General features: G+C 38.9%; 2 protein-coding genes across 2 annotated transcripts; both read right to left on the bottom strand.

Moving 5' to 3' along the window:
* Window positions 1-2,171: 2,171 nt before the first annotated feature.
* On the bottom strand, window positions 2,172-7,781 carry LOC115974520 (rac-like GTP-binding protein 5). Its single transcript, XM_031094921.1, has 7 exons — window positions 7,199-7,781; window positions 6,304-6,391; window positions 6,083-6,192; window positions 5,893-5,956; window positions 2,986-3,050; window positions 2,816-2,881; window positions 2,172-2,716 (listed from the first exon to the last, which is right to left on the bottom strand). The coding sequence occupies exons 1-7, from the start codon at window positions 7,295-7,297 to the stop codon at window positions 2,615-2,617; spliced, it is 594 nt and encodes a 197-aa protein (XP_030950781.1). The 5' UTR covers window positions 7,298-7,781; the 3' UTR covers window positions 2,172-2,614.
* Window positions 7,782-13,487: 5,706 nt separating this feature from the next.
* Window positions 13,488-14,140, bottom strand: LOC115959465. Its single transcript, XM_031077884.1, has 2 exons — window positions 13,821-14,140; window positions 13,488-13,689 (listed from the first exon to the last, which is right to left on the bottom strand). Exons 1-2 carry the CDS (start codon window positions 14,138-14,140, stop codon window positions 13,488-13,490), a joined length of 522 nt encoding a protein of 173 aa, XP_030933744.1.
* Between the last annotated feature and the right edge of the window lie 5,710 nt (window positions 14,141-19,850).

Genomic DNA, 19,850 nt, shown 5'->3' with positions numbered 1-19,850 from the left:
GGAGGGCGAATATCCCATCCTTCGGCCCCGTCCCGCCCCTTTGCCATCCTTAAGCAAAATAGGGTGTATTTTTCTCAGGACTAAAGTGGGCGAGTGGGATGGATTATAAGGGTTTAAAAAAAATAATAAATAAATAAAATAATGAGGTGGTTTAAAATTTCAATATTAAATAAGGCATAAATGAAAGAGAAAGGAAATGGATAATCATTACAATACCAAGAGAATAATGAGGTGGTTTCGGGGTTTTTTTTTGTTTTGTTTTGGTAAATAAAGGATATATGATAGATTAGTTATTGATAAGTTTGTTTCATGTGTGCTTAGTCATATCAAGAGCCAGCTAATGCTCCACCACATCCGGTGGTTTAGCAACAGATACATAATTAGATAACAAAGTAATTCATATATATTAGTAAGTGTATCAGCACATTAGTTAGCTTCTGGAAGACATGCCTAATTTTCTTGTTGGGTATAGCATGGATCATGTTTTTGCAATTAGTCAAAAGAGGTCCCATAAGAGCATTTGTAGAGAAACTAAGCATCAACTTGACCATAGCACTAGAGTCAAGTTCTACAAATAAGATATGAAATTTCAAGGTCTTTAGCCAATGATAGCCCATCACGTAGAGCCTAGATTTCAACCGTGATATTGTTGGTGCTACCCATGTATCTTGCAAAGCCTTTGATCTATTGCCCATTATGGTTTCTAATAAGCGGCCCCACCACCCCCCCCCCCCCCCCCGGCGGCGGCAACTCAGGGTTGCCTTGGGAAGCACCATTTGTGTTCAATTTAAACTTATGCACTTTGTTTTAAGCAATTTTCATAGATATTCCGATCGATAACTCCAGACCTGAAGATGTAATTATTTATACGCTGTCATATGCCAAAGGGAAAAAGGATGTTCCGAGGGATATTATACTTCATGGGGATATTGTGAGCTAAGGCATTCTCTTCCAACCATATATGAAAAGACAGAGAAAGAAGACCGCATGGTGTGAGGACTTCCAAGCTTATTCCAGAAGTCCTAGTCTACCACACAGTCAGAGAGTATGTGGATTGGAGATTTAGTAGCCGAATCACGTAAGGAAATTGTAATATCAAGGATAAAACCCATTGAACCCAAAACTTCATTGGAAGGAATGCTATTCGGGCAACTAAGCCAAAGGAAGAATTTAATGCAGAATTAGAGACAATGGTGAAATTTCTTAAAATAAAGATATAAAGTGGCAAATAATGATATTTTTATTGTTGGATCTTATGCAAATTTTAAGGTTAAAAAAATGTATAATTTATGTGAAATTACACCAAATATAACTTCTTCTCAAAAAAAAAAAAAAAAAAACAGTAAATATAACTTAAACCTCTCTCTCTCTCTCTCTCTCTCTCTATATATATATATATGGCGGGATGGAACAAGTAAAACATGTTCCTGCTCTATCACCTCTTCAAGGGAGGGAAAACTCGTCCAGATTGGACAAGTTAACCATAGCTTATTTTCCTTTTATTTGATTTATATACAAATTTTTAAAGCTTTATACTTCCAAATGAGTTTCTCAAAAAAAAAAAAAAGAAAAAAAATCAAAATGAGCTTTATTTATGTACACATTAGAGGACCATAAGGCCATATAAAGAATTTTTTTTTTCGGCAAAAAAAATTCTAAATTTAGAAATTAGACCGATCAAGTGTTTTTTTTTTGGGGGGGGGGGGGGGTGGGGGGGTGGGGGAGGGGCTAACTAATTTTATCATTCGATCTTGATGAAAAAAAAATAATAATAAGGCAAATTGAAATTTTAAAATAAGGCATTCCTACAAATAACCAAAGTCTGGGTATCATGAAAAGAAGAAAGAACAAATTGTAGACCTCCGAATCAAATTACTTCCTCAAAGATTTCATAATTATTTATATTAAGAAATTTATTAGGGTCTACCACAGACGGCAATGGCTAATTCATCTTTGAAAAATGTTCAGACGTGGCAATCATAAACGCCCATGCATATTTGATAGCACCTTGGTATAAACCCCAACATTCAATGATAACATGATTCAAAAAAAAAAAAAAAAAAAAAAAAAAAATCAATGATAACACATCCACCATATGTATAGTTAATCACGTTAAGACGTGCACAGCCAACTCAGGTTTCCTCATTTGCGTGATCACAGACTAGACTGTATTTGTCAAAAGAATAAAAACATACTTTTTAAAAGCATCCAAAACTTGCAGTACCACACAGAAACAGTAGAAGATTAAGAACACAAATTACGAATGATATAACCAAGTTCACTTCCTCGCATCTGGTTAATACAGGAGACAAATTTTTAAACACGGATACGTGTACATGGGGTCAACAAGGAATATGCTAGTTCACCAGAGTTACAGATCATGAAAACAAAGGTAAAGCCAGAAACTAATAATTTCATGCTTTCACATTTGATCCCTAGCATGTCAGTCAAAGAATATACACCACAGGTTGCTGCTTCCGTAAAAGAGGACATGGTCGCATGGATATAGAAAAAAGAACAGAGACACAAGGACTGACTTGACTGACTGATATGGAGATGTAAAATAGGCTCGTGGGTCATTGTCTCCTATGTCAAATACAATCCCTCCTCTGAATCACAATATGGAACAACCCTTTTGTGCCTTTTTCTTTTTCTTCTTTTGCTTTGGTGGCTGTAGCACAACCTTAATGGCTGCATCAAAAACTGCCTTAACATTCTGCAATTACAATATGACATGAGTCCAATAAGTAACAAGGGCGTAAAGGCAATTTTCCAATATTATTAAGCACAAATAAATGAAGAGAATTGTGTAAACCTGCTGTGTTTTTGAGCTACACTCAATGTAGGCAGGAGATCCAATCAGTTTTTTAAGCTCTTCTCCCTTCAGCAAAAAGGGAATATAAAACCACATGTTAAGGTCATAGATCAACTAAAACAGATGTGTAGAGAATAAAAGAGAAACATTGAGGGTGCAGAAGATTTTACCTGAGCTGTAGTGATGGGCACCGCACCTGGATGATCGATAAAGAACTGCTTATCATCCCTAAGATCTGCAGATAGATGGAACTAATTATGAAAACAAGTACATCTTTCATGAATAAGGAATAAAAATTTAAATAGCAACGATAAAACAAAACTCCAGATTATGTATTAACAAACAAAGTCAAATCAGAGAGTTCTTAAACATACTTTAAATAACCAGAAGCAATTATATTCAAGCAAATACACTCACAAGAGATAATCCCCAAAAGAAAATCCATAACCAAATAAAAACAAGAAAATAGAATATGTATACACACACACAAAAACAGTGTAAAACTCTCAAGCTACTTATGATCATTACAGATGTAAAGGCCAGTTAGACATAGACCGAGTACAAAAGTTGCAGTCTTTTTGCAAGAACCAAATATTAACACATATGTAGCGGCACTAAGAGTAAGAAGGAAACAATAATGACAACAACAACAAAGCCTTATTCCCAAAATTTTGGAGTCAAGTATTGATTTTCAAACAGATTGGTTAGGGTTGACCACATGTATTCTTTTCTTCCATTCTATTCTATCTAAAGTCATACTCTATGCTAGTTCCATAATTGACATGTCTTTTTTTATTACAATTTTTTTTGAGAGGGGGGATAGGTTGGGGGGGGGGGGGTTGTATATAAGCATTCTAGTTAGTGTCCAGAATGCATCAATAGGAAAAGAAAAAAATTGGTAGGTTTTTCATAACAAATCTGATGACCAGATCAAATTCCAGTTATACGAGATCATGATTTTTTTTTTAGATAAGCAGGTTATATAAGATCATAATGATGCATGGAAAGAAAAGAAATTAGTTAAAGCCCTGTAATTGGCATCGTATAATTTCAAATGATAACGGTAAGAACATAATGATGCCAATTGGCATCGTATAATTTCAAATGATAGCGATTTATGAAGCGAAATTATAAATCAGCACAGATAAAAAAAAAAAAAAGTGAGTATGACGAGAATGTAACAGCAGATTAAAAATCAAGTGGACAAAAATGATTCTGATGAAAATATAACTTTGAATAATTGAAAATATAAATCTCCAATAACACAACTTTCAAGTGCTATTACAAAACTGAGGAGGATGATTGAGTGACTATTAATTTAAACTTAGTATTACAAATAGAGAAAATATTTTTTTAAAGAAAAAAGACAGTTACACCATATTTAATAACATGGGAATGAATGATCAAGAATCCACAAAACTATCTACATTAAAAGATAAATTGAAACCTGCTTATTCCATCTTATGCAAAATTATTACATGTAATTCTTGCTGACTCCAATATGGATTAGGATCAGAAAATTGACATGAACCTAACATATAGCCATATCAATATAACTACACTCCCAAAATAGCTGTATTGTTCATGGTCAATCTTTTCTGGTTGGCGTATGGAAATTCAAGGCTATCAAGTTAGTGCAAACAAAGGTAACAGGACCTCAAGATTTGAAGGGTAGTGTTGTGCGTGGCTTAAACTAGGTTGTAAAATAATGACTTGCCTTGATCAAAATAGATTTTAAAGACAATTTTGTATTAATAGGAAGTCATGCATTGCTTGTTTCACAAGTCAAAATCACATTTATGTTCTTCCCATAGAAGTTACTTATCAAGTTTTCAAGTCCCAACTATGCAGCAGTATTAGGTTTAGTACTTTGTATAACTTCTTAAAGACTCTAGGTTTTGTTCACCTGTTCCCTAGTTTTGGTCCATCACAAATCATCTTCTGCTTGAAAATCTCCATTCCCTTATCTCAATCCACAAGTACAGAACTCAACTTGCGGCTGTTTGACAGGCCCAATATTTAAAATTTAAGCTCCCTGGAGTTTATATTGCATCAGAACTAGCCTCATTTGCCAAGTGACATGTCACGCTCAAGCCCAAAGACAGAAGCATGAACCTGAGAAGACTCATAAATCAACATTTATATAGGAATGCCAAATAACATATTCCTTTTGTCTGTCTTTTCAATAATTTTTCTACTGTTATAACTTCAGTGATGTGAATACCCCTTTCCTTCTTCCCACACCAGCATCCATACCCCTACCCTAATATGCGGGCCCCCTTTATCACTGAAGGCCACAACTGCAAGAACATAGTTCCAGATCATTTCTGGATCCTCCAGATGAACCAGATATTTGCTTGAGCTCAAGCTCCTAAGAGTCAAAAGGATCTTCAATTTGTTAATTGATTGAAGTTTGTTAACGTTGAGAAGGGGGTTTGTTTGGACTTTATGAACAAACAAGTGCAAACTTTAATACCATAACTGCCATGAAAATTATATGTGCCTTAGTAGTATCACTTGCTGCCATTACATCAATAGCTACTAGAAACAAAGAAGTATGAAACGAAGTATGCCTAACTTCTTGATATGAGTCACTGACCAGAAAAGGAGGCGATCAATCCATGCTGCCGTGTGTCAAACTAGGTAGCAAACAACAACAAAAAATTCTATTTCCAGCAGCAGAACATAACTGAGTAATACAATTGCTGGAAAAAAAAAAAACCTACCAGGATGATAAGCAAGCATCCTACTAACAAAGATGACCTCCTAAATTAAACTTACGCTCAAGAAGCCATAGTAATTTATGAAAAACATAGGAAAAAAAAGAGAGTAAACAGTCCTACCTAATCAATTCTAAGACCTAAGAAAGACACTACCAAAATATCTGATCAAGGCTTTGACTTTGAGCAAAAACCCAACTAGTCTAGGATTCAAATATTAAAAAACTGGAGACAATTAAACCAAAACTGGTCATTAAGTACCCAACCAACCTTCCATCCACATTCCACAAACACAGCTGACTACAAACAGTATCAATCAAGAATGCATGTAAATGGAATGTTGAGAATAAATCATACCGAGCTTTGTTCCAACGAGGATTATTGGAACTCCAGGTGCGTAATGCCTTAATTCAGGAATCCACTGAAACAGAAAAAAATAAAAATAAAAATCTCAGCCCACGCAAATGCAAACATCCAACATAAAAATGAATATATTTTATATATTAAAAAAAAAAGAAAAAAAAAAGACTAGTCAAGATTTTGAAACCTTTTTTGCAACATTTTCATAGCTGGCCTTGCTTATGAGAGAGAAAGCAAGAATAAACACATCTGCACCTCGATAGCTCAAGGGTCTTAACCTATTGTAATCCTCCTGACCTGTCCAACAAATCATTCATTAGAAACCTCCAATTAAGAAGGGGGAAAAAAGGAGGAGAAGAAGAAGATAAGCAAATTCAGGAAATCTGAAAATGATGGTGGTATAATTACCAGCAGTATCCCATAGCCCAAGGTTAACGGTGCTTCCATCCACAACCACATTTGCACTGAAGTTGTCAAAAACCGTCGGCACATAGTCCTATTATCAATGAAAAATGACAATATAGTTAACAACCAATAACTTCTAAGTTCTAACCCAAAGTACATTCACAGAAAGCAAAAAATGTCACGAAAAACTCCTCATGTGTCTATGCTTAGATTAGTACATTTCGTTCTAAACTGGTCCCAGGTCCAGAAAAATGAGGGGGTTTAGTCACTCTATTATGAATGGATCCACACTACAGATACATATTGGGGCGCCTCCGAAGAATACATTTGGCCAACCCTGACTAGACTGTTGAGGATTCGCGAAAAAAAAAAATTGGGACTAAGGTTTAGTTGTTGTTGTTGTTGTTGGAGAATAAAATGTTACAATTGAAAATAAATAATCTTACAGGAAAATTATTAGCAAAATAAACAGCAGACTGAATATTTTTCGAACAATAAAAGCGATAAAGTGACGAATATTTCCTACCACACAAAACCAAGAATCAACCAACAAATAGTGGAAGTGCTCTACTCAAATTTCCAAAGAAGATACATTTCTCTGTGTACATAAGTTCCTATGTTACTCAAAAATACGAAATTTAAAGTAAAATCATAATTGATCAATTATTGTTATCTTAAGTTGGCCGAAATCAGGTTTAAATTAATAATCTTTGTAACATTCCGAACCCCAAATACAATTAACATACTATCAGCCATTTTCAAGAAATAATAAAATCGTCCAAAAAAAAACTCAAAATTTCGTTTCTTTTTGTTCCAGAAAGATCCATGAAAGAAAATGAGCATACAAAAAGGACGAAATTGAAGGCATTAATTACGAAAAGAGGAACTCTAAACTGACCGTAGGGAAAGTATTGCTGGTGTAGGAAATCAACATGCAAGTTTTGCCGACAGCGCCGTCGCCGACGGTGACGCACTTGATGAACCTGGACGCACTCATTTTTCCAGCAGCGAAGCACTGGATCTCTCCTCCACCCCTAAAAGCTAATTCTAATCCAACAATGATAATGCCTATTTCACTTCACCTCAGTTTTTCTTTCTTTCTTCAGAGAGAGATCATCTACTAGACTCCATTTCTTGGGGAAGAGCTTTCAAGAGAGAAAGAATCGGAATTCTTTGAAATTGAAATCCCCACAGAGTGTGTCGCTTTTTAGCTTTAGCCCTAATTGCTCGGAAAAGGAATTGGAATTGGAAATGGAATTGAAATTGAAATGTGAGATAGAGAGAGAGGGACAGGACGATGGGTGAAGTGGGTGGGGACCTGAGGTTTTAAGAAGAGACGAGAGAGAGGGGAAAAGGGAAAAAGGGGAAAAGGGAATCAATTTCACGATGGAAAATAGAAATCCAAAATACAAAATACAATAGCGGTTGAAGCGATCGCTGACCTAGACAACCTTTTGCCAGCTTTTCTCTTTTTCTTAGAGGCTTACACCTTACTGCATTACAGCTGCTCCTTATCATATACCGCTCATCCTATTTAAAATTTATAAATACCACTCTTATTTATTTATTTTTTTCCACCTTTCTTTCCTTTTTCTTTATAATTGATAATTGAAAATTAGAAAAACAAAAAACAAAAAAAAAAAGTAATTGAGACCATATATTTCTAAAAAAATAAAAAATAAACAATTGAGACCATAAAGGTGCAAATAAATGTTGACTATATCTTTTCTTTTCTTCTCATATTCACTTTTTTATTTTTTATTTTATAAAAGTACTTCTTGATGTTTCGAATTAAGATGTTCATAATTTAAATTTTTCTCATTTTAATGTAGTTATCAAATTATCCACAATTTAAACTCCTCCTAATGTAATTATTGAATTATCCACACTGGAAAAAGAGTAGAAATGCCGATAGGATGAGTCATGAGAATTCATCCTTATCCTATTTAGTTTTTGAAACAGGGGAAGGTGAAAATATTTTGTTATTTCTAATAAAGTGACAAGATGGTATCATATGTATCGAGTGTGTGGAGTGAGATACTCACAGGTTGCAACATACACCTGAAATACAGAAAATACTTTTTTCATAAGGTGATTCTAACATTTGTTCGAGACAAATAAGAGAGCAGTGATGAGAATAGTAAAAATAGAAAAAAAGATTGTTTTGAGTTGGGTTTAAGTTACACAAGTGCAACTTTAAACAATGTTTTACTACTCATCATTTCTTTATTGGTTATAAATTTTGACAAATTTGCCATTAAATTATACTTTTTTCTTATATCATCCATGCTTGCAAAATTTTAAGATAGACTAAGATCAATAACTTTATGATTTTATGGATCAAATAGTAAATAATATCATATTGGCACAACATTTAGCATGCATGTTAAGAACATAGAGATCATATAATCCAGGCAATGAGATTTTCAATATATAAAAAATTAATTCAATAAAAAGTTATTTTTTTTAGAATGAATAAAAAGTTATTTAGTGGTGTAATAATACTTAAAATTACACCAAATATAACTTTATCCTAACTTAGTTTATATATGTATACACACACAAGTTACTTTGCCATTCCTATCAATACATATTTGATTTATGACCAAAAAAAAAAAAAAACCCTCTTTCTATTAGGATTTTTTTTGCGTGGATATGATAACGTTTCAAATTTATTGATAAATGGTAGAAAATTTGTGTATAATCATTCCTCTTAATATAACATAAATATAAGAACAAAATGTTTGATTTGTTATAAATTGAATATGTAGGGTTGGGTCAATTGTCCAAATTAAAAGCTCAAAAACCAAATTGGTACTCATGCAAAATTTAATGATGAATTGTAAACCTCTTTTTTGGGTTATATTATATATGGACTTGTTGATGTGTAAGTTTCACCACACTACTAATAAAGCTAATTAAAACTGTAGAAAACACAACATCTTATTGGTTGAGAATAATAAATAAGATAGAATTTTTTCTTTCTAAACTTATTCGGAGGAAAGCTCCTCTAATCTAGTAACTTACTGCTTATTAACTCAAAAAACCATATGCAAGGACACAGAATTTGTCCCCCGAGGTACTCGCCTCAAAATTCTACTATAACGGTTCACACAACTTAAATACAAATAAATAATAAGGAATAAATACTCCACAATAGGAAACACAAGCAGTGAATTTCTTTGACTATTCGTGTTACAATTATAGTTACAGATGTTGCTATAGGAAACTTTCTTGTTCCCGTGGTGACACCCTTACTGTTTCTCTCTCTTTCTACTTCTATTACTCTCCCTAGATAGACTTTTCTTCTTCTTCCAAAAAGAAAATCGCCTCCTTCTCCACTGAACTTTCCTCTTATTTATAAGCCTTACTTCTGCTACTACTTTTACAGTTGTTATACTGCTGGCCTAGTTTTAAGAGATATTTTTCTTACTTTATTGGTTTCTTCCCCTTCCTTATCCCTGAACTTTGTCTTCAGTTAGATATTTTTACTGTTCAGGCTGTCTTACATGCATTTAATGCGGCAAAGGTTAGGTGAGGGCTCCCAAATTGAGGTAGAGATAAAATTCTTCAATCTTCTTGCGTGTTTTGGAAGTTTCCCGCAGTTCCTAGCGCCATCTAGTGGCAGCATGTGGATCATCCGTGCAACTGTCTAAACACGTGGTTATCCTTCCATTCTCTTCATGGGAGTCATTATACCGCGGCATTCCCCTTCTCAGGCGTGAGGTTTAACCTCCTTTTTCTTACAGCCTATTCCCTTCTTAGACTTCCCCCTTGCAGCCAAACCTAGCCCAATCTTATTCCTGTGGCCCATTTCATTTGTGGGCTTTAATTTGGACGGGGATCTTTCCACTGACCCCCAAGCTGATGAATGCTTGGTGCAAACTTTTGGCATTGATCGCACTTTCTGGAGTACTCCAATGATTGTCTCTACATGTTTGACCACCAATACCCCTGATTAAGGGCTTAGTGAGCCAACAATCTACCTTTCGTGTTACCTTCACATATTCCCTCATGCAACTTTTCTAGAAGTGTTTCAACTGCCTTAGGATGCATGCATAGTAGATAGGGTCTTGAATATGATCTCTTATATAATTTCCTTTCCTCGGATACCCAATGCCATGGAGACCTACATCTGATCCACTCAAACTTTTTCTTATCCTCGTGCAAAATCTCATTTCGGAGATAAGCTATAATTGGATCCATCCAACTTACGGACGAATGTATGCTTAGAACTAAGTTCTTGTCGGAAGGAGTTAGGCTGGAGAATGGTAAAAGTTCAACCGTCACCATCCTCGAAAGGGGATCTTCCATTGAAGAAACTAGAGTAGCCAAAAGTTTTGCATGATTGTTATTGCCCCTTGAGATATGAGATATCTTTAGCCTCTTAAACTGACATTTCAGCATCCCGACCTCCCTTAAGTAGCTCATCGTTCTTTGGTCCTTGGCTTTGAACTAGTTCGTGATCTGACTAACAACTAATCACGAATCACAATACAACTTCACTTTGTCTGGCCCTACTTGCCTAGACATTCTAAGCCCCGCAAGGAGAGTTTCATACTCTGCCTCATTATTGGACGCAGGAAAACCTAGTTTGAATGAATTTTCCACTCTGATTCCTTCCGGAGAAATAAGTATAATTCCAATCCCTGCTCCTCAGCAATTCGACGCTCCATCCACATATACCTGCCATATATCTTCCTGAGGTCCCACTATCCTGCTTCCCTTTACTTGTAAAACTTTGAGTTGCTTAGGTGTGAATTCCGCAACGAAGTCTGCTAAGACTTGCCCTTTGATAGAGGTTCAAGGCCTATTCTGAATATCAAAAGCTCCTAAAGAATCTTCCCACTTGGCTATCCTCCTCGTGAAATCTGATCTTCTGAGCAACGCTTATAAGGGATGCTTAATCAGCACAATTACCGTATGGGCTTGAAAATAGTGGGGTATTCTCTGTACATCATGAATTATTGCAAACGCAGCTTTTTCTAAAGGGAGATACTGCATTTCTGCTTTCATAAGAGTCTTACTGAAATAAAAAATTGGCTTTTGCACTCCCTAATCCAATCTCAACAGAACAACACTCACCGCATGATCAGTTACAGGCAAATACATATATAGCGTTTCTTTGGGGACTAGCCTTGACAAAATGGGAGCCTAGGCTAAGTACAACTTTAGCTCCTCAAATTTCTGTTGGCACTCATCCGTCCACTGAAAGCCTTTCCGTTTCTTCAACAACTGGAAAAAAGGTCGACATCTATCAGTGGACCGCAAAATGAATTAATTAAGAGCTGCAGTCATCCCAGTAAGTTGTTGGACCTCTTTAAGGCTCTGTGGAGATTTTAGACTTTGCAGAGCTACAATCTGATCCGGATTAACTTCTATACCTCGATGGGTCACCAAGTAGCCTAGAAATTTCCCCGAGCTTACCCCAAAGGCACACTTTGAGGCATTCAACTTCAAATGGTGCTTCTACACGGCCTTACTCTTTACTACCATGTTATCAATGTACGCTTCCATATTCTTGCCCAATTGCTCTTTGAACATTTTAGTTACCATTCTCTGATAGGTAGATTTCGCATTCTTCAACCCAAATTGCATGACCTTATAGTGAAAATTACTAGTGGGGGTTATGAAAGAAGTTTTCTCCTGGTCCTTTGGGGCCAAAGCTATCTGGTGGTATCCTTGGAAAGTGTCAAGAAAACTCACCTTGGGGTGCCCAAACGTTGCATCAACAAGTTGGTCTATTTTTGGCACTGGGAAAGGATCTTTAGGGCATGCCTTATTTAGATCTGTGAAGTCTACACATACTCTCCACTTCCCATTTTTTTTCTTTACTACCACCGTATTAGCTAGCCACTCGGGATAATAAACCTCCTTGATTGCCCCCGCCTCTTTAAGTTTATCCACTTCTTTCCTTACTACCTTAACATGTATATCTGAGGACCTACGAGACTTTTGTTTCTTTGGTGGACAACGAGAGTCAGCATTAAGTCGATGACAAATAAAGTCTGAATCCGCCCCGGGTGCTTCATATGGACTCCACACAAACACATCTAAATTGTTTATTAAAAACAAGATTAACTCAACTTTTTCCAACATAGGGATATTAGCTCCTACATGGAAATATTTATCCTCGAGATCAATATGTATCTTCTCCAGTTGCTCACGAGTATCCTTGGCTAGGGACTGTAGCTGCTATAAGGGGTTTGTTGACCTGGACTTAGCCTCTTGCTTATGCCCCACAGCAGCTATCTGGCATTTCTGAGCCATACATTGGTCTCCTCGTACTTCCACAATGCCCTGCTCAGTTGGGAATTTCACCTTTTGATGCAATGAAGAAAGTACTAGACCCATGAATGGATCTAAGGACGTTTGAGGATTACTGTATACGGGGAGTATGAATGCACTACTATAAAGTAGACAATCTCCTTTCGTCCTTCCACCTCTACAGGAAGGGCCACCTGCCCTGCTAACATAACAATGCTCCTATCAAAGGCCACCAAGGGACTATCATACCTTGTTAGATTCTCAGGAGAGTAAGTCCTAATCCTTCATACAAGTCTGGGTACATTATCTCTGCCCAACTTCCCTAATCTATCGTAACTCTTTTAACATTGAAGCCCCTAATTCGCAGTGTAACTACTAGGGCATCTTCATAGGGCTGAATAGTATCCCTAAGTTCTTTCCCTGTGAAGTTGACATCCTCCCATTGACTCTTTTTGTGTACGGGTCCTTCCTTCCAATTTTGTGTCAAAAGTCGAATTCACAATCAACACCCTAGGTGGTGTTTTCATAGTCTCCACTTGTTTCCTAGCTACATGTGTTACCCATATGAGCCCTCGAGCTGGTGTCGAAGTTCCTACGGTGGTTCCCTCTTTTAAGTCTTATGGGCGTGAATTTCCTCGAACTAGGAATTCTGCCAGATAGCCTACTTTCTCAAGCTAACGCAAATGGTCCTTTAGAGTTCAGCAATCCTCAGTTGTATGTCCGCGATCTTGGTGGTACGAACAGTAAAGGCTCTGATTCCTTTTGGTAATATCCCCACTCATCTTGTTTGGCCAACGGAAATATGGCTCATTCTTTTTCTTTTCCACAATTCGATAGACAAGCTCTTTATACAATGAGCTAATCATTTCCATCCTTTGCTTCTGAGCTTGGGGGAAAAAATCCCTCCGAGGTTAAGAGGCCTAATCTGCTTTGACCTCTTTCTTTTCTTCTACGGGTACTTTTGCTTTGGCCTTATCTTGCAACTGATCATCTTCCAATCTCTTGTACTCCTCTACCCGTTCCATCAGTTTGTTCATATCCGTGACTGGCTTTAAGGCTAGTGAAGCCCTCAAGTCGAAATCAATGGGAAGGCCCACCTTAAAGGTACTTGTAGCAATTCCCCTGTTATCTCCCCCATGTCATTATACAATTCCCAATAACGATCTGAATTAGCTCTAAGGGTTTCACCTTCCTTCATTGCTAACGAGAAGAGTGAGGTGAATGGTTTTGGGGTCCTACTGCACGTCATAAACCTAGCTCCAAATGCCCTAATAAGCTCGTCAAAACCTCGGATAACCCCTTTTTCTAACCTATCAAACCATCTCATAGCTGTTGGACCTAAGCTAGAAGGAAAATTTTTACACATCAAGGCCTCGTTTTTAGAGTATATGGCCATGCTTTGATTGTAATGACTGACGTACTCCATGGGATCCATTTTGCCATCATAAATTGTGAAAGTTGGCCTAGTAAATCTCTTAGGTAGGTCTGTTTTCTCTATCTCTTTCGAGAATGGAGACTGAGATATTTGATGTAAAGCCTTACTAATGGCATCCTCACTAGTAACATGGGGCATCGTAAAGACTCGGGAATGATGAACTGGCCCTTTAAGCCTCTCCCCATCTTGCTCCTCCCTTCTGCACTTGTGAGGAGGTGGAGAAACCGTTCTCTCCTTGGGGGGAGTTGTCTCTTGTTCCCCATGAGGATGAGGTGATCTCCTATCCCTTTTCCAATTCCTATCACCCACTCCGTGCTTATCTCCTCGGGAGTGACTGGGTGCTGGACTCGGTCTTCTCTAATGATGTAGCTCTTTGTCTTTACGGTGAAGCAATTCTGATTGGGTGCTGGACTTGGTTTTCTCTAATGATGTAGCTCTTTGTCTTTACGGCGAAGCAATTCTTTGTCCTTCTCTGCATTCCTTTGCAATAGGGCCACTTGCTTCTTTAACCTCTCTACCTCCATATCCCTATTTGCGTAGGATGGGCCCTCCATATTGGTAGTTGACCTTTCTCCTTGCGGAGGAGGGCTAGGTTGCTGTTGAGTCTCCTTATGAACTTCAGACCTCACACGTCGATCTGCATGGACAGATTCTTTCGACATGTCCAGATGAGCGGGACCGCTCTGTGTTCGGTTGGCCATTGTCCCAGACAATCCAACTCTTGAGTCTTCTGCTTGGTAGAGTGATTCCCACAAATGGCGCCAATTGTAGGGACATCGAATTTGTCCCCTAATGTACTCACCTCAAAATTCTACCATAACAGTTCACACAATTTAAATACAAATAAACAATAAGGAATAAACACTCCATAATGGAAAACATAAGCAGTGGATTTCTTTGACCATCCGTGTTACAATTACAGTTATAGATGTTGCTATAGGAAACTTTCTTGTTCCAATGGTGACACCCTTAGTGTTTCTCTCTCTTTCTACTTCTATTACTCTCCCTAGATAGACTTTTCTTCTTCTTCCAAAAAGAAAATCACCTCCTTCTCCATTGAACTTTCCTCTTATTTATAAGCCTTACTTTTGCTCCTACTTTTACAGCTGTTACACTGTCGGCCTAGTCTTCAGAGATATTTTTCTTACTTTATTGGTTTCTTTCGCTTCCTTATCTGTGAACTCTTCCTTCAATGAGATATTTTTACTGTTTAGGTTGTCTTACATGCATTTAATGCGGCAAAAGCTAGGTGAGGGCTCCCAAATTGAGGTAGAGATAAAAATCTTCAATCTTCTTGCATGTTATGGAAGTTTCCCATGGTTCCTAGCGCCTTCTGGTGGCAGCATATGGATCATTCGTGCAGCTGTCTAAACACATGGTTATCGTTCCATTCTCTTCACAGGAGTCACTATATCGCGACATTCCCCTTCTTAGGCATGAGGTTTAACTTCCTTTTTCTTACAATCTATTCCCTTCTTGGACTTCCCCCTTGTAGCCAAACTTGGCCCAATCTCATTCTCGTGGCCCATTTCATTTGTGGGCTTTAATTTGGACGGGGATCTTTCCACTCCCCACACTATATATGTTTACTTTTAGTATATAACCTACTTAAAATATATATATTATCTTGTTTATTTAAATAATTTAATTATGATAGAGAAGCGGAAAATAATCCATCTCCAGCTCGTCCAAATGGATCGTCCAGAGCCTACAGTGCAGGTTCATCCAAGAGTTAACCCAGAAGAAGGAGAAATGTTCATGGACAATAGCACCATTCTATAATTTAAGTCTCCCATGGACGACATGATCGTCCATGGGGGTCGTCCATGAACAATCATCGGATATCCTTGGACGACCAAACCGTCCTACACCAGACGGACGAAAGTGCAACACTTAGAACTTTCGACTAAACCCGCAACTATCTCAACAAATCCTTCGAATAAGTTAACTTCCGTTAGCGGTTACAGTTTTATAGCCGTTGAGGAAGTTAACTCCGGACTTGTTGGCTTCCACAAATCCTGGGGAGGTTATTGGACAAATAACAGTCCCAGGCTCCCTATATAAAGGACCAGTCTGAACTCGACAGCGGTAAGAATTTCTCTCAGACAATTTTCCCAAATACTTGGAACATCCTTCTTTGCGAGACTAACTTCTCCATCGAAGGGGGTTCGACCGGTCTTCTCCGGTCTCCTCTTTGATTGTGTTTTGTTCCTTGTAGGCCTTCAACCGTTTCGATAGCCAACCGAAGCCAGGTCATCCACCTTACTGATTCGGAGCGATATCAGTTGGCGCCGTCTGTGGGAAGCGAAGGTTGTTTTGTGACTTTCTTTTCCGCGACAAAGGGTTAGGATGGTCAGGACCAGGTCGAGGGCTACTAGCCCTGGCCGTCAGGGAAGCAGAGGCGCTTCAAGTGATCCCCAGTGTGATCGCCAATCTGCACCAGTCATGCAGACGACGTCCATTCAGCATGTGCAATCCATGGCGGCTGCAATGGCGGAATTGACTCGCCAAAACCAGGAGTTAAGAATGGAGATCAATCAGAGAAGACAGACACGTGAGGAACACGAAGGACAGACACAAAGCTATGGTGACAGAGAGAATACTGAGATTGGAAGTCAGTTTAGAGGCACCACTTCACGGGCGGTGCCACACTTGAAAGAGGAGATGGACCAAATGAAGAAAGTCATAGAGGAGATGAAGGAGAACATGAGGAGGACGAATCCTATAGAAGATTTGGTCCACAGAACTGACTCTCCTTTTACGGCTTCCATCAATGGCCACCCTCTACCATCAAAGTTCAAACTGCCTTCCCTGGACTCGTATAATGGGACGCGTGACCCATTTGATCACATTGCAACATTCAAGACAACGATGCACCTTCAAGGGGTCCCTGATGAAATCATGTGTCAAGCCTTCCCTACTACCCTTAAAGGCCCGACACGAGTTTGGTTCAGTAAGATACCCCCAAGTTCCGTAAGTTCTTTCGAAGAGTTGAGCAAATTGTTCGTTAACAATTTCCTCGTGGTGGACTGTTCGTCTTCATACAATGCCATTATTGGAAGACCAACTCTGAACAGTTGGAAGACGATAACATCTACCTACCATCTATCAGTCAAATTCCCTACGGAGTACGGGATAGGGCAAGCACAAGGAGATCAGTTGGCAGCTAGAGAATGCTACTTAGCCATGATGGCTTTGGACGAACAGATGCAGACAATGAACATCGAGGAAAGAAGGGTTATTGCAGAGCCTACAGAGGTATTGGAAGATGTTCTTTTGCAAGAAGATGATCCCGAGAAATTCACCAGAATTGGAACAGATATGAAGGAGAAGGCAAGAAAAGACCTCATCCAGTTCCTGAGAAAGAGTATCGACGTTTTTGCATGGAGTCATGACGATATGCCAGGAATCGACCCGAGTGTAATCACTCATCGATTGAATGTGTACCCCTTTTTTAAGCCTGTTCGTCAGAAGAAGAGGGTATTCGCTCCCGAGCGGGATAAGGCGATCAAGGAAGAGGTTCAGAAACTGACCACGGCACAGTTCATTAAGGAAGTCTATTACCCTGATTGGTTAGCCAATGTGGTGATGGTGAAGAAAGCTAATGGAAAGTGGAGAATGTGCGTAGACTTCATTGACTTGAACAAAGCATGTCCCAAGAATAGTTATCCTCTGCCACGCATTGATCAATTGGTGGACTCTACTGTTGGCCATTAGTTGCTGAGCTTCATGGACGCCTTCTCAGGATATAATCAGATCAAGATGGATGAAGCTGATCAGGAAAAAACTTCCTTCATTACCAGCCAAGGCTTGTTTTGCTACAAAGTGATGCCCTTTGGTTTGAAGAACGCAGGGGCAACTTATCAAAGGTTAGTGAATCACATGTTTCGTCCACAGATAGGACGGAATGTGGAGGTTTATGTCGACGACATGCTCGTGAAGAGTATAGACGAGGGAAGCCATCTAGACGACCTACAGGAAACCTTTGAAACACTTCGGCGATATAAGATGAAGTTGAACCCAAGTAAGTGTGCATTTGGAGTATCGTCGGGAAAGTTTCTAGGGTTCATGGTTTCGCAAAGAGGAATCGAGGCGAATCCAGACAAGATCCAAGCTATATTGGACATGGAGCCACCGAAGAGTATCAAGGAAGTCCAATCCCTCACAGGACGAGTTGCAGCTTTGAACAGATTTGTTTCGAAAGCCACAGACAAATGTTTACCTTTCTTCAAAGTCCTCAGGAAGGCATTTGAATGGACGGACGAATGTGAAAGGGCCTTCCAAGACCAGAAAGACTATCTCATTACTGCCCCATTATTAAGTCCGTCCGTGCAAGGAGAAGAACTGTACCTATACTTAGCGGTGTCCCCACACGCCGTAAGTTCAGCTTTAATCAGAGAAGAAGGGAAAGTACAAAAACCTGTGTACTACACTAGCCGAGCACTCAAAGGAGCAGAGGGAAGGTATCCACTTATAGAGAAATTGGCTTTTGCACTGATAACAGCTTCTAGGAAGTTAAGACATTACTTCCAAGTTCATGTCATCAACGTCATGACGGACCATCCGCTCAAGAAGGCAATGAACAAGCTGGAAGCCGCAGGACGGCTTATTCAATGGGCGGTGGAACTTAGTGAATTCGACATTCGGTACCAACCGAGAAATGCAATAAAGGCTCAAGCCCTAGCAGATTTCATCGCAGAGTTCACTTCGAGTCATGAGGATCTTGGGGAAGGAGAGTACAATAACAAATGGGTCGTCCATGTAGATGGATCGTCTACATTGTATGCTGGAGGAATAGGAGTTGTTTTGCAATCGCTAGAAGGAGACAAGTTAAAGTACAAGGCCCGTTTGCAATACCAGACTACTAACAACGAAGTGGAGTATGAAGCCCTTCTAAAGGGGTTGGAGTTGGCCAAGTCTGTAGAAGCAGACTCAATACTTGTTTTGGGAGACTCTCAATTGGTCATAAGCCAAGTAAATGGGACATGCGAAGCCAAGGAAGACAGAATGAAGAAATATTTACGGAAGGTGGTACGCCTTGTGAAGAAATTCAAAAAAACTGATTTTGTTTAAATCCCGAGGGAAGAGAATATGGAAGCAGATATTCTGGCAAAGGAAGCATCTGCGAATAAAGCGTTGGACGAGTTAGATGAAGTACGCTACATGCCAAGTATAGACCTTCCAGAAATGCTGCAGATAGAAGGTGACGGAAATTGGATGACCCCAATAGTGTCATACTTAAAAGACGGAAGGCTTCCAGAAGAGAAGGACGAAGCTAGGAAGCTCAAGGTCAAGTCAGTCAGGTATGTATTTATGGACGAAGTGTTATACAAAAGAGGTTTTTCCCAGCCTCTCTTAAAATGTTTGGCTCCGGACGAGGCAAATTACATGTTGAGGAAGGTTCACGAAGGAGTATGCGGAAACCATTCGGGAGCCAGATCACTCGTCCATAAAGTCATCCGTAGCGGATTCTATTGGCCAACCATCCAAGCTGATGCCAAGGCATATGTCAAAGTATGTGATCAATGTCAACGCTTCAGCAACATTCCCAGACAACCAGCAGAGTATCTCACGCCAATGATGGCCCCTTGGCCGTTCGCGCAATGGGGACTGGACATTTTGGGGCCCTTTCCAACTGGAACTCGGCAAATGAAGTTTCTGGTAGTAGGGATAGATTACTTCACAAAATGGGTGGAAGCCGAACCCTTAGCAAAAATTACGCAGCAGAATGTCAAGAACTTCTTCTGGAAGAACATTGTATGCAGATTCGGGGTACCTAGAGTACTAGTTTTTGACAATGGACGACAGTTTGACAACACACCTTTCAGGGAATTTTGTGAACAGCTTA

Source organism: Quercus lobata, chromosome 2 (genome assembly GCF_001633185.2).
Source record: "Quercus lobata isolate SW786 chromosome 2, ValleyOak3.0 Primary Assembly, whole genome shotgun sequence".
NCBI lineage: Eukaryota > Viridiplantae > Streptophyta > Magnoliopsida > Fagales > Fagaceae > Quercus > Quercus lobata.
This window is presented reverse-complemented; position numbering and strand designations above follow the sequence as displayed.